The sequence below is a fragment of the Takifugu flavidus genome, chromosome 1 (genome assembly GCF_003711565.1).
Source record: "Takifugu flavidus isolate HTHZ2018 chromosome 1, ASM371156v2, whole genome shotgun sequence".
Lineage (NCBI taxonomy): Eukaryota > Metazoa > Chordata > Actinopteri > Tetraodontiformes > Tetraodontidae > Takifugu > Takifugu flavidus.
In genome coordinates, this window is record NC_079520.1 from 17,041,440 (window position 1) to 17,056,490 (window position 15,051).

The window sequence follows — 15,051 nt, forward strand, 5'->3', positions numbered from 1 at the left end:
ATCCCCCGCGTGTTCTTGGGTGCATTGTTGACATAAGTCACAATCCAAACTTACAGTGTTATAAGCCTGCTGTTTTTTCCTCCTTACGATTAGCCTAAACTTTCTATTCTGTTGTGGGTGTATTCACATATTCATAAATGTCTGTGGAATTACTTTTATTGAATTCAGACATGCTTCAGTTCTTTGACTGCTCATGCACTGTTAGCAGCCACAGAGCCAGATCATTTAGACCATACTTGAAAGGTAAGAACGTGCATTTAACCAGTGAGATGACTGTGTTTCTGGTGTGCTTTGCAGAAATCCCAGTGGTCAGCCCCACAGCTGTGGTGAGCAGCACAGAGGAACCAGCAGGTCGGTAGACGCTCTCTGCACCTCACCCCTTAAGCACCGCTGCTTTATGAGAGGAACAAAAACACGTTTTTTTTAAGTACTGCATTTCTGGACTTGACTTTTAAGGTGTGGAATAAATATTAATGAAGGGTTGGTCCTGTCTTTTGAAATTCTCCACATAAAATGAGTGAACTGGGACCTGCAGAATTTTTTCCATTGTCTTAAAAATCAGTGTCAGTTTGGCAGTTTCCCTGCTAACCTCCAGAAAGTGGAGCTGTACTCGGCACAGCAGCAGTCTGAGGCCAAGGCCAGCAGATAGACAGACAATTAGTTAAACGTTAGCTGGGAGACACAGTGGAAAGAGGAGTTCTCAGGCATGAAAGAGGGTTTTTCTGCCCGATCAAGGGGAAATTTGTTCTGTCTCAAATGTCCAACACAGACTGCATTCAGTTATCCTTCCCTTACTTTTTTGTATCTGTGTCCTCATAATCGGAATGTTGGAAAAGACGCTTTATTTTTATTTATTGCATTAATTCATCGCAGATGTTGTTCCATAAAGGCTTCCAACAAGGTGTATTTTCACTTTTATTTAGAAAGATGGCCACCTTTAAAGCTAAAAGCTAATAGTAAAGAGACGGGTATTTCTATTGAAAGTTGATGATATTTGCACGACATATTTGCTTTCCTGCCAATAGATTTATGAAGTAAACTAATAATTATCTCAACACAACTGAATTCCTAATCTTATTGGCATTTTGGCTCCAACTATTGTTTATGTTTACAAGAAAAACAATTTTCTATTGTGCCACCCTGTTTTTCCATTTTCTGCCAATTATCAACATATTTTTCATTACACATTTTCATATGATAAAGGTTTTTTTTGAATTTATACTGTTTGTACTTCAGAGCCTTTTGGAAAAGAAATTTCTTAGCACAGGCACTCAAAGGCCTCTCTGGTGGGTTTTTTTGCTTCCCTGGGAAAATGTTACCAGGTCTAAGAACACAAGAGTTGTTGATCGCCAATTCAGCTCAGGTCCTACCAAAATGGACCAGAGAATTTGCCCCATCTTTCTCCCTCTGAAGCTACCGTGAAACTAGAAACCTCAGAGGCGGTGGGTGCAATTTGTCCTTGTCATGGCACAATGAGAGGGGCTCAACAGATCAGGGGCATCTGGAGCCCCAGCAGAGTGCCAAGTGCAAGTCAGTGGGTGATTCAGGTAAAGAGCAAAGGAAGAGTCTTCGTGGGAAAACTCAATTTTATACCTTTGGGCACACACACACACACACACACACACACACACACACACACACACACAGAGTGATAATGGTCTAATGAAAGCCATGCAGATGCAGGGCTGCATGCTAGTCTCACACAAATGCAGAACCTACAGAGACGGTAACGATCTGCACATGAAACCACACACTGACTTATAATGAAAAACCAAGCCGCGATCTTTAATATCGGTCTGTCGGTCACACACACACATAAATCCATCCTTTTGCACAGCGTCCGCATCCACACCTCAACTCATTTTTTTTATCCTGTCTTGAGGTTATTGGAAGTTACCATCTGCTCTTTCTTTCCCCTTTTTATTCATTTTCTCTCCTTTCTCTGGCTAATAAAACCTCCAGCACTCTGATATATGGCCAAGCCTCCTGGACGTTTTTATGAGCTCCTCGTTCCCCTGTTTTTTCCCTTCTTCCATTGCTCCATCCGTCTCGCCCCCAAAATGAACAATGTAACACTCCACTCTGATGCAGCTCAGAAAGTGTAATTCCTCTCTCTCGTGGCCATTTTTACATCCTAATTGCTGTGTTTGATGTCCAGCAACTTTATTTGATTTGGGAAGCAACGGGACTGAATGGTTTCCCCTCTGAAGGCCTGACCGCGGATACCAAACCTGTTAGTCGCATGTGGTTTTTCAGTTTCATGCCCTGACATTCTAAGTGAGCAGAATGGTCAGCTTCTCAGAATTTCTCTGATCTGTGTTGGAAAATGTTCATATTTGTAACTTTTAAACTGTTCCCATAGTTTTGTGAGTGGAATAAATGGATCCAAATGTGTACGGTTTATAAAATCCAGTGGCATCACGTCATGTGCGGCAATGATCAACAGTGCCTGTTTCATGTAGCTCACCATTATTTCACTTTTCCACTGAATTCGCCTTACCTCTATACCACTCTAAACACCTTTGGAACTGCCAGTTGTTTTTTTTTTTTTTTCCATGTATAAACTTAAATGAAAAGGCAAGATGTTTGTTAGCATTAGCATTATCCAGCATCAGAAGATATAATCCAGATCACCGTGATAGACAGCAAAGGTGACCAGGATTTATTATTAGCAGGCACTAACATCGCATTTTAGGATGGTCTGGACTATAATAATATACTGTAGGTAGTATTTTAAAACATAGTTATTACAAACATGTAGCAGCGAGTAGAGAGGATGCATATTAAGTGGATACTGTCAGGACTATAGGAAGATATTTTAAAAGCAGTCATACCACTCTGTTTTTGAAACTATATTTCAAATTTCTTAATATTGTATTGTGGGATGAATAAAAGATTTTCTTTAGCCCTCTTTTTTGTCATTATCTAGAACCCCTCTTAAAACACTGTGATGACAGAACAGAATTTTTATGTGTTAGTTACACAGGCTGCGTTAAACTTATTCCAACTTACATGTCTGCAGTGGAAAGTGTCATTTAAAAAAAATACTTTTTTTCCTTTAAACTTTTGGCCTTAGAGAAACCGGAATATTGCGGCCAAAGTGATTTCAAAATGACTTAAATTGAGCTGCCTTTTTATTTTTTCATACCTCTTCTGAAGACACCTCACCACTGACAGCTCTACCTATACATGGTCAGTAGAGGTCATCTGTCCAACGTGTGGTCTCAGTCATCACACTGGCAGCCAAGGCCTATTCAACTGCATCCAACCATGAACTGCTTCCACCACGCTCTGTTTTTCTTCAAGATCCCTGAAAACATGTCAAACGCAACACTTTTTTTCCACTCTGGTATGTTTCACCTGCCTCTCGCTGCTGCCATTGGATGTGTGATTTAGTCTTTGTTGTCCTTTAGCTATGCAGACCAGGCTCAACGGCATCCGCCCGCCCGCATCTGCCTCTGTGTGCTTTCACAGTACATAAAACTGTGTTAAGTCGCACAGACTTTGCATAACAGATGTGCTTCTCCTCATTTCTGTGCTCCCAGAGCTCCCCATAATGCACTGTGATACAGTGTGAAATTGTCTTAAAATGTAACCTCGGCAATTTGAAGTGTGTAAGCGTCCCATTATGCGTGGAATATGAGTGTCAGCAGAAGAGCTGTGGTGTTCTCAGCTGGTTTAACTGAAGCGATGGTTCTGCTTGTTTCTGCAGATTGTGAGTCCTACTGTAAACCAGTCAAAGGAAATCTGAAGATCAACATGAAGAAATATTGCAAAAAGGATTATGGTAAGACAGTCAGTCGAACAAGAGTGATTCTAAATGTTCAGTATATGATGTATTAACCTCAGCATATTTTTGTGTATAAATGTGTCTGTAGCGGTCCAAGTCAATGTTCTGGATATGGAGACCATTGGAGACTGGGCCAAGTTCTCAGTGAATGTGGTGTCGGTGTACAAGAGCCGTGGTGAGCCCTTAAAGCGAGGCGATAACGTCCTTTGGGTCCACATGAAGGACCTGGCCTGCAAGTGCCCCAAGATCCAGATGAGCAAACGATTCTTGGTGATGGGAGGCAGCGACGGTGGGACCGCTGTGGGTCCAGGATCTGGGCCCAGTCCCGGAGCCCCCAGTCCAGGAGCAGAGAGAGTGGGCCTAATGGCTGATAAGAACAGCCTGGTGATCCAGTGGAGGGACGTTTGGACAAGACGCCTGAGGAAGTTCCAGCGCAAAGAGAAGAAGGGGAAGTGCAACAAAGTGTGATGGAATAGCGAGCGCCCATCCCTACCTCTCCCTGGATCAGCCGCTTCCATGAACCCACTGATCACCAAAATCTTTCCCCATCACAGGAACACATTAGAAAAACTGCATGTACCCTACCTGTTTGAAGGACTATGATTTGTGTAAATTGTATAATTATTTTACTTTTTTTCAAGATTTGTCAGTTGTCGATTGGTTTGCCTTAAAAAGGGACCATTAAAAAGGGTATGAAGTGTACACTAAAGAGACGCCATTCCCTCCCCTTGACGACGACAGCAGAAATGTCCACCCCAAAAAGGCGACCCTCGGCCTGACCCCCCCTTCTTCCTCTTCTTCCTCTGTTCCTGTCATGGCTGAATCTCTCCTGCCCCTCAGTCTGACATCGTAATACCAGTGCTCACTCTTCACAGACCTCTTCCAGGATTTTTTTTTTTTTTTTTTGACAACTGACTGATCTTCCCCGGCTCAATGTTCCGGAAACAAACTGAAAACATTTGAATAAATAGGGTCTGCCGGCTCCTGGTCTTTGCAGGCTGTAATTGTGAAACTCTCGTCCTGTGAGGAATCAAGGGCTCCCATTACAGGGACAATTTCCACAGCAAACCTCAGTCACGCTACCACTGCTGCTGCCACCAGACGGCCCTCACAGACTAAACTGCTCATGTAGGTTGTTATATCTGCAAGTATTCGATAGTAGAGTTTATATCCTTTGTATTATCTCATCCTTTCATATCCCAGCGAAATATTCATTCTATAGATGTGTCCTCTGGTTGCGTTTCTAGGCTGAGTAAAGCTTTTAGCATGCATGAGTCACATCCCAGGGCTCCAGGGAAGGCGCATCCTCTCGTGAGTGGTTTCCAAAGTCGTGCATCACCATCATGACTCATTGCTTGTCACTGTCAGGAAGAACAATTATCCTGTGTGGGCAAACGGCTGGAATTTCAGAACGATTCTGATATTTCCACGGAGGCTTCTGAATAGTTTTTCTTCACAGATCGGTGCCCTGCTCGGTGTTGTCCATCTAGATGTTAAGCTGTGTGCCCAGTGTCATCATTTGTATTTATACGTGCGAACCTTGTGCTGATGTGTCCATTGACTGGCAGGCTGTTGTTTGCCAAAATAAGAGAATTGAGGGTTCCTTTTCATGCAGTAAAACGAAACAAGTTCGATAAATACCACATCCATGTGTTTCGCGAGCGTATTTTGACAAAATGAATGAGGCTGGAAAGTTTTTAGTGCTCACTGATTGTATTATTACACAAGAAGCTCACATTTCATTCCTCGTGTGCTTTGTTGTGTTTGCATGTTTGTGGTTTTTGCTGGTCCATCATAATCTTAACGTGAGCAGAAGACCTAAACCAGTATGAGCATTGAATTCCAAAGGAAAACTACCCAAGTCATCTACTTGCCCACCATAACACGGTCCCTGTCATCCTTTGCCAAATAAGCATAGTCAGTTTTTAAATTCAATTAAGGGACTGTGGAGGTCAGGACTAACGAAAACCACAGAGAACCATCTGGGTGCTCTCCAGCTTTTTATCTGCCTTTTGCTTTTATTTCATTTTATAAAGCACATTTCCACTTATTTCTGAGAAAGAGGAAAAGATAAACACAGATTTTAAGGGGCACTTGGAGCCAGTGTAGCGGCCTGTGTGTGTGTGTGTGTGTGTGTGTGTGTGTGTGTGTGTGTGTGTGTGTGTGTGTGTGTGTGTGTGTGTGCACGCGCTGAGAGCAAGTGACCACATTTTTCTGACTGTGGTCGTTTGTTTGGTTTGTCATCCTGTCAAAAATGCCTCTCTTCTACATGTCAGCCACCTTCCCTCTCAAAGGCCAGTTTTAAGCTCTTTCTTGTCATGGACTCATTGTTTTTAGATCGGCGACAGCACAGAACCAGACTGCCAACGAACATCCGTCTCAGTGGCCGGCTGTTCTGCACTATGCTGTATCTGAACCCGTGTATCAAACTGTGAAAAACACACTCACACAGGTGCAGGCTCTGAATGTACGTGTTATGCTAATATTTTTCTCTCGTAACGACATGTTCCTCTATCCAGAAATGATCCATAACCCGCTTTTTCTGAAAGGACTGAGGTGCAAACAAGGAAAATGCAGAGCCAAGCTGTTATTAGTTGTTCACGGCGGTCTGTATGACAGGTGGTGGTGGAACCGCACCGGCCTCCTCGCGCTGGTATGCGTGTGTAGCGTGACACGTTGTGATTGATGGTCAAATTACGTGCCCACGAGGCCTCTCTGGCACTCAGTTCCTTAAACACCCAACACATTACTGCTCTTAAATCTGGACTTTCGATTTGCGAACGTAAAAACCTGAACGAAATCCTCTGGGTTCTTTTGAGCCCGCTGGCTCTCTGCTTCTTCCTGTTAAGTGCCCACCCTGAATGTCGGAATAAAGATAAGGAGTATGAGAGAGCCAGATGTTGTTCGGAGGGTGGAAGTACAGTCTCGTGAAAACTGTTTAGCGAGCTTCATACAGAGAGCCGTCCTGTTGTTTTCCTTTAACAAGCCCGGGCAGCTTGGCAGTGGAACTGAGGCCATAACTGGTGTGCTTTGTTCCCCCCTTAACAGCATTTATTGCATTCACAGGTGTGTGTGTGTGTGTGTCTGTGTGTGTGCATGTGTGTGTATGTGTGTGTTGGTGCCCCCTCCACCCGAGTCAACAAGTGATATGCACATGAAGGCAAAGGCAGACTTTATGGATGATTTTTCCGTTTTGCCACATTTTATTGTTTGCTTGAGCAGCGTATGATGGAGAACTACGTTTCTCACGCCTCCTCCCCGTCTTTCTTCTTCTTCACATCCAGCTCGCCTTGTTTAATAAGTCTTTACACGTTTTTATAATGGTGTAAATATGTACTGAACACGCCTCTCGCCATTTGTGTTGTCGTTTTTTAAAACGTCACTTTGTCGTGGATGACTCACGTGTGTGGATGTTCAAACCAGATGATGTTATATGGATGTAGAAACCAGAAACATATGCTTTTGTGATCACGACCACAAAGATGTGGTTCAGATGCTACGCAGAATGTATTCCTTTAGGTTTTCTGGCGTTTCCAGGCAACAGTCACCCATTTACGAATGACTTTGCAGAGTAAAAATGTGACACGTGCTGTTCGGACCCTGTGCTTCTCCAAGAGGCACGGACAGCAGCCGACACGATGACCCGGCACTCTGCGTTACATTAATGGCTTGGGAATAATGCTTTAATTACAAAAAAAAATGACAACCGACCCTTCTTGGGGAACAAATGGATTCATCCCTCGTGCCACTTCTGCTCCTCACTTTATTATATCAAAGTCTTCCTTGTACATTTTTCCTCTGAGGCAACGAACCACTGACTTTTTAAACTAAATGATAAAAAAATAAATTATTAGTTAATGAGCCACGTGTTGTCTCTTTAATTCCAGTCGTTAGCTGATATGCGTGTTTCCGCCTTGGAAAGTATGCGTGTGTACGCGGAGCACTGCTCTGGTGTGTTTCCACCCTCTGGACTAGACTGAGGGAGACTGTCAGCCAGTGTGGTTTCACTCCTCTACGAACAGAGCTCAAGCTCTGTAAATAAACACTGAGACACACACACTTGAATACGGAGCTCACCTCGGAGGAAACCCAACTCCCCAAAGCAGGAAACCCCTCTGTTTCTCCCGCCGTCTCTCTCTCACCTACAATCTCCTCATCTCTCCACCCTCTAACCAAACAGGCTCCATCCATTCTGGTGAATTTAAATCAAAAACTGATGACTCACTCCAGATTACCCTGTTTTGTCTTATTTTACCAACAAGCACATGTATTTGAATCACGTACATCCAACGCGGACTCCCTGCAGCCATTAACCGACGAAGATGACCAGTTTGTTTTGGCTACATCTCAGGGTCCAAAGGGAAACCAAAAACCACAAACCACAGAAAAGAATGATTGGGCTGATCTGGGACCGTTTCTTTAAGCACATGTTTGCTTATTTAGATGGTTTAGATGGTGCATGTTGCCATGTTAGCCCCATCAACAGCTTGATAAATACAGTCACAGTCTTAAGGTCGCTGAAAATCACAATATCATTACTAGTGAAAAGACTGTTTATCTGTGAACTTCACCATGTTTGCAGGTAAAACTGAGCTTCAGAGAGACGTGCCATTAAATTCAAAAGCAGGTTTGGCCCAGTGCTCCCCATTCTCCCTCCTCCATGTACTGACACTCACACATGTCCAGAAAAACCACATCACCAACCAGAGGAGGGGGAAGGGGGGGGTTGACCAGTCGGGCTTTCATAAGCTGCCAAAGCGGCTTCTTTGCCTTTAAACTGAGCCCTATCATCGGTGTGCTTCAAAGCTCAATCACACTATTTTCAGGATAGAGTCTGTGTGTGTGTCTGTTTCTTACATTTTCTGTTTTTCTTGAATGCATTTTTCTTGCTTTTCATCACATTCACAACTCTCCATTCTAATGAAGACATATTCCCCTTTCTTATTTCTTTCCCTTTTTCCCCCTTGTTCCCTATGGAGGCACTAAAGGCATGTGCTAATATCTGAGCGTGTCTGCGAACACTCATGCACGCTTGTACGCGAGTGTGTGCGGGTCACCAAGTGCTAACCTCCCCACCCACCACCTCTCTGAAAGACCGCAAAAAATGTGGCGAGAAATCTGTGTGGACCCAGAGCATAAATATTCAGAGGTGAAGGTCTGATCCTCTCGCTCTCCCTCTCTCCTCAATCCACGTCTTTTGGCTGAGTGAAACCAGCTGTCGTCTGAAGACGCACCACTCCCTCTGGAACTGACAGCATGCGTGACAATGACCACACCTCTGCTTGTACATTTGTCGTCCTTCAATCTCTCCAGTTTTCCTTCTTTTTAGTTTTCCACTGGGGGGAAAAAAAGATTTCATCCTCCTGAGGAGAATGCCTTCTCTCACTTTCAAACACACACAGACGAGGGCTAATCACAACCACGATTCTCAGTTTCCCCAGAAACAAACGCGTGATGTCCAGAATTGGAGTACTGCTGTTGCACAAAACTGAGATTGTGTGTTTCTTTGTTTGTCTTTTTAACTTGAGAATCCAACTTTATTGGGCCAGTGAGTGATTGAAAATGATTCGGGAATCGGGGGTAATTTAAAACCAGTGTGGTCTCTGATAGGAGCATTGTGCAGCCTAAGCCTGCTCCTAATCCACCCTGCAGTTCTGTGTTTGATTGGGTACTGTTGAAAATGGGGATGAGTCCATCTCTTCAAAGCCTGTAACATAGAAGGAATGTGTGTGTGTGTGTGTGTGTGTGTGTGTGTGTGTATGTGTGTGTGTGTGTGTGTGTGTGTTGTGTGTGTGTGTGTGTGTGTGTGTGTTGCATTATGATCACAATATCGGGATTAGTTAAACCTATAAATATTGATAGAGATTATTAATGCTAATATTCTTCCATATTCATTAAGAACTACAACGCTGAGCTTCCACCGCAGCATTGACAAAAACTGCTTTAATGATGCATAAAAATTAATTGTGGTGATGTTTTTGGCTGTGAACACGGGATTTTATGGTTTTAGGACAACTTTGCGATTCTGAAATCAGACACTGTTGTTGGATGGGATGTGACTGAGGTCTTAGCTATAAATTTGGAAGCATAAAAGCTTATTCCCAATGCCCTCATTGTTTAGTTGGGCTGTATGACACACGTTTGGTTTTGACACGGGGGACCAATTAATCATTAATTCAAAGCATGGAAAGTGCAATATAACCACGAGAAAAACAGCTACATTGCAGCCATGTGATGATTCAGAAGAAATACGTTCTGAATTGTTATATTTCAAAAACAAGCTTTATTAAGTCATGTTTTATCATCGATGACAAGCTGATTGGTAAAAATGTGCCATAGAATGAATTGGCCTTCAGCTGCACCCTCATCTCAGCCAAACATGTGAAAAAATATGCATAATTCAGTGGTAATCCTTGGACAGGCTGTGTTTAAACAAATCTGACTCATTTTCTGGAATACATATAGAAATTTTCTTCATGTGATGCTCAGAAGAGAATTGGTTCTTGGATAAACCCTTGGTTGAAAAGCTTCTAAAACGCATGTAAAATTAGCTGCCAACATTCTTTTCTTAGTATTTCCAAGATGTGGAGTCTTCTGTTGCTTGAAACTTACAAGGAAAAAAGTTGTTGGTGTGGTTATTCCCCTTTCCTCTGGGCACAGGTATTTCTTTCTGTTTGACACCTCAGGCTAGATTCTAACCTTGTACCACTTCAGGGCCCATCTGTTGGCATTTAGCACCAGCTTTCCCTCCTCTGCACTGATCTCCGGTCCTCATGAACTGCCCTAATTTGTCTGCCAAAGCCCGCTCTGATTGCTACCATGTGATGTTATGTGAAAGGTGAGCGATGCCTCCTGTCTGTGAGGATGGAAAGGCAAACAAGGCTGAAGAGGAAAGTTGTTAAAGGATGACATATAGAGGGAGAGACAGAGGGCAAGTTCTTATCGTGCCTCTCTTTGTAATACAATGAAGGATCGAAGCTGAGGCGCTCCGGTATCAGCCGGGAACGTTTCAGGTCACACTTGGGTGTGTGGAGTCCAGAGTGATCTTAGTTTTGGTTTCAGTGAGGTGTTCACTAATAATGATGGCAGTGGTATAGAGTGTTTAAACATGCTCTGTTGGGCTTTATTTATGAACATCTGTGTGCTGACCATAACCTCAGCGTGCTTTCACTCCTAAATTTATAACACTGACATTATTTATTTCTTCTGTACTCAGCAGTCCCAAAACCTATCTGACCCTCTAAATACAGGACCCTGAATGTCTGTACGCTTTCTGTCAATCAGAATTTGTGATGAAAAGATCCACGCCTGACTTGTTCGGCCTCTGAGTGATTGACAATTTAACAATCATCGCTGAGATGGCCAGATGACCTCCTCTTGAGCTCCTTCCACAAATCCTGCAGGAACGCTGCCACAGACCAATTAGAGCAAGTGAACAAGCCGAGTTGTCCAAACGTTTTAGATCATTCATGGATCAAGAAATAATTCAAGAGCAGGGGACTTGATTGACGTTTGGCATTCCATAAGCAAAGGTTGGGATGATTTTGAAAGGACCTAGTGGACAGTAGGTGAATTGGACACGGAGCATTCCTTGTCTTCATCCACCAGAGGAAGTTCTGGACAACCAAGGCTTTGTGTCCGCCAGGGAAAGCAGGAATAAAGCTCTTGGTTAAACAACGCAGACACCTGTGAAAATATGGGCAGCGCACCACACATCAATCCAAATAAACTGACTTTGGAATCATACGAGGGCACGCTCCGTTGACAGATGCCACTCGACAGTGGTACTACTGGCCTATAAAACACTTCGCTAACTTGATGGTAAAAGCAAGTGCTTTGTAATAATTCTGAACGCCAAACAGAGGCAAAAAAAGATTGACTCAAGCGATTGTGTCCAAAGGAAAATACCTCAGCAGGTGCAAAACACAGAAAACGACATCTAAGGATGGACTGAAGCTGCAATTGCTGTAATAAAAGCAAACACTTTTGGGTGTATGTCACAGGTCATTGCCAAGTAAAGTCCAAAGCAGCACCAACGCAAGCAGTGGCTGCAGAGAAGGGCCATAAAAGGTCAAAGGTTAGTGTTGCCTCCACTGACAGAACTGCTCTTCAGGTAGATGGTGGCCAAAGGCCATCCAGGCTTTAACCATTGCTGTTTTTAATCCTCTCCAAAACAAGAAAGGAAAAAAAGGGTTTGTATTTACAGATCACACAGACAGAATGAAAAGTGTAGGATCTGGTCATTCGTGAGGAAAGAAAAAAAATAGAGCAAATTTAGTCTAGAAATTGATGGAACAAAAAGACCTCACATAACTCCCCACACACACACACACTCACACACACACACACACACACACACGTGTGTGTGCGCGCATCCAACATGACATGCAGGTGTGTAAATCTTCACCACATAACACAAGAGCACTGATATTCACAGATATGGAGACTGTCAGTAAGGAGCAATAGAAAGGCTCTTTTAGCAGCGCTCCACCTGAATGTGCACCTGTCCAGGCTATCCCAGAAATACGAGACGGTGGGGGCAGGGAAACCCCAGTGAAAGTGACAGAGCCAGATGTGCAACTTTCTGCTTTTTCAAAAGACTTAAATATAGTTTATGGCTGCTAAAGGAGGTCATCTCAGAGGCTATGGGACATCGGTAATAAATTGATAATTCTCCCGTCTCCTGGAAACAGCGTGCTTTCTCACACGACCTCAAAGGTCTTCACACACATTCCCTCCTGTTTTGAAAATAATAACAGCATAGACGTTAGTAAGTGTTTTCATAGCCTGTTGAAGCAGCTTTGTGAATAATGAAAAACACATCAGAGGTGCAGCATCCTGACGAAGCGCTGAACTCCTCAACCCAACTAGATCCCCTCTGGGCCGCCATAGGCAACCCACAAATGGCGGTTATCTCTGAAGTTCATGCTCTCTGGCCTCTCCGGGCAAAGCCCGGGAATATGGGTGCCAGGCTACTATGGCCGTGTAATGATTATGACTTCAAGGCTGAGGCAAGGAGAGGGTTAGTGGTGCTGGTGGGGTGTTACCAGTCAAAAACTATGTATAATAACAACCAGGTGAGAGGGCTCTGTAAGTTCATTGGAATGCTACAGACTCCCACCACCCTGTCTGATTACAAAAGGAACATTTATGAGCTGAAAGACATTAAAAAACAGGCAGAAAATTGATTTATGATTGCATTATTCTCGTCATGTCCAGGTGCCGATTACGCAGTAGTAAAGCTACGCGACGAGAGAACAAGCCGATGTGATTTTCATTTTGCAGCAAACACACCGCTGGCTAGTCTCTAAGACTTCACCCTCACGCTATTCCTGCCTTCTTTATCTTTCAACAAATCAGATTACTCGGTCATTCAGTTAAGGCTGACAGTCAGTGGGAGTCAATTACAAGACACCATTTGAAAAGTCCCTGAAGACCCGTTGCTTTGTGGTGTGAACAGCGGTGTCTGGTTACACATCTTAAGCGAGCTGCCATTAGAAGGTGTTGAGCTACATTATGGCCGACACCACGCCTACAGTGACCACTGTGGCTGCAGCTTTTCAGCATTGTTCCGCGAGCCTCTCTGGAGCCGGAGCCAGTAAATCAATCCTTGTCTTGTAACTGTTGGTGTTGTACAGATTAAATTACTTATCTGTGATTGTTGTGTTGTATGAGAGCGAGATTACGAGGAAGAGCAGACGATTCGAGTATTTACGTTGAAACTTCACATTTTTATTTGCTTTGTGGTATCTGTACATACTTTCATTATCTTGAATGTTTTGATTACTGAAGGCAGCAGGACTAAATAATTTCATTTCTCTAATTCTTTTTCTTGAATGTCAACATCTGGTTGAGATTAAGGGGCCATCTGGACATCCCCACCGCATACCTAACCAACCAATCCACCCACCGAAAGATGGAAAGTTGTGTTCAGGGCTCACTTTTTTGTGGAAAATTTAGTTCAGGCAAAGAGTGAATTGACACAAATTAATTATATTTGTTTTACAGGAAAGCAGGATTCTGTCATGGCACTTTGCACATGCTCGATCTCGTCATTCTGAACATCAAACTTTGTAGCAGCAGCATGATGATTCCATGAGCCTGCAGTTTAATGTAGATTATTCAGTGGCAAAAACACCAGGATCCAGACACACACGGAATGGAAAACAGAAGAAGCAGTCAATTAATGTGGTCCTTAAAGGCAAATGAAAGGTTCTCCATCCCAGAGTTGGAATGTTGTTTGGTTGCTAAGGGTGAGGAAAACTCAATTTTGACATATCTTCTGCCCAGGCTGTTCGTATGTATTCAAAATATTTCTTCTTCTAAATTTGAGTAAATACGTGCACGTCACACCAGGCCGGTCTCATTAAATGCATCCTCCGGCCCTTAAAGACCCTTCAGAGAGCACACCTGAGCTGACTCATAAAGCTTCCAGGCAGCCTGTGCAGCTGTCTTACATGCAGTTTGTGATTGTTGGCTTCTTGTTCCCCCTCCCTCAACTCCCAGGTTCACCTGGTCATGCACGCTCCACTTTGCGAGTCTCTGCATCTTGATGGGTTTCATTTCTTTCCTGATTGTAATGTCTGGTTGCTCCTGTGTGGTACATCGTATATATTCGTTTCACGGGTTCTTCTCGGTGATTCCATCCCTCTAATTTTTTACCGCCACACACACCTGCACTGTCACTTAAATACCTGTTGTTGTTGCAAACCCATCATTCACTTTCACCCCAAAGCTTTTCCTTACTGTCGTGGCGTAAGTGCATGTTTGTGCACAGTTTCCAAAGAAGCCATGCTTGTGTAAGCGTGCAGGAACAAAAAAGTTATGCAGAGGGAAGCACAAACAGCACATCCATTCCGTACACTTCCAAGTGCATGACCAGCAGGGTAGAAGGTGAGCTTTTTCCCAATGGGACCTCTGCCAGTTTTCTTTTCATTACTCTACCGAGGAGGTAAACCCCCACTATCACAATAAGCTTTATTTTTATCGACAGGTCCAGACGGAAGCGGCATTCCAGGGCATTAGGCTCAATTTCATATGGCCTCCAGTGTTTTTAGGGAATACCGTTCTCCCACAATTGCCCCATGCCCCCCACTTTATTTTCCTTTTTGGGAGGGGGGATATATGGAACATGCTGCTCACTCAATATCAAATCTCCGCTGGTACTATACATTGTTATTTCAAAATGGGTCTATAGATTAATTTAATTTGTTTGTCTTACATTGTGGCCATTACTGTGCACTCGCTTTAGTTACACTCCT

The 15,051-nt window shown here is 43.5% G+C and overlaps 1 protein-coding gene across 3 annotated transcripts in view; it reads left to right on the forward strand.

Moving 5' to 3' along the window:
- ntn2 (netrin 2) overlaps positions 1–7,651 on the forward strand; it is a 35,946-nt gene extending 28,295 nt beyond the window's left edge. For 2 of the 3 annotated variants that reach the window (XM_057041017.1, XM_057041012.1), the window contains exons 5-7: positions 298–351; positions 3,713–3,787; positions 3,879–7,651. In XM_057041017.1, the coding sequence (XP_056896997.1) occupies positions 298–351; positions 3,713–3,787; positions 3,879–4,258 (509 nt within the window). In that variant the 3' untranslated portion in view covers positions 4,259–7,651. The remainder of the gene's footprint in view (positions 1–297; positions 352–3,712; positions 3,788–3,878) is intronic. The other variant, XR_008951747.1, reaches the window with a different exon arrangement.
- Positions 7,652–15,051: the final 7,400 nt, after the last annotated feature.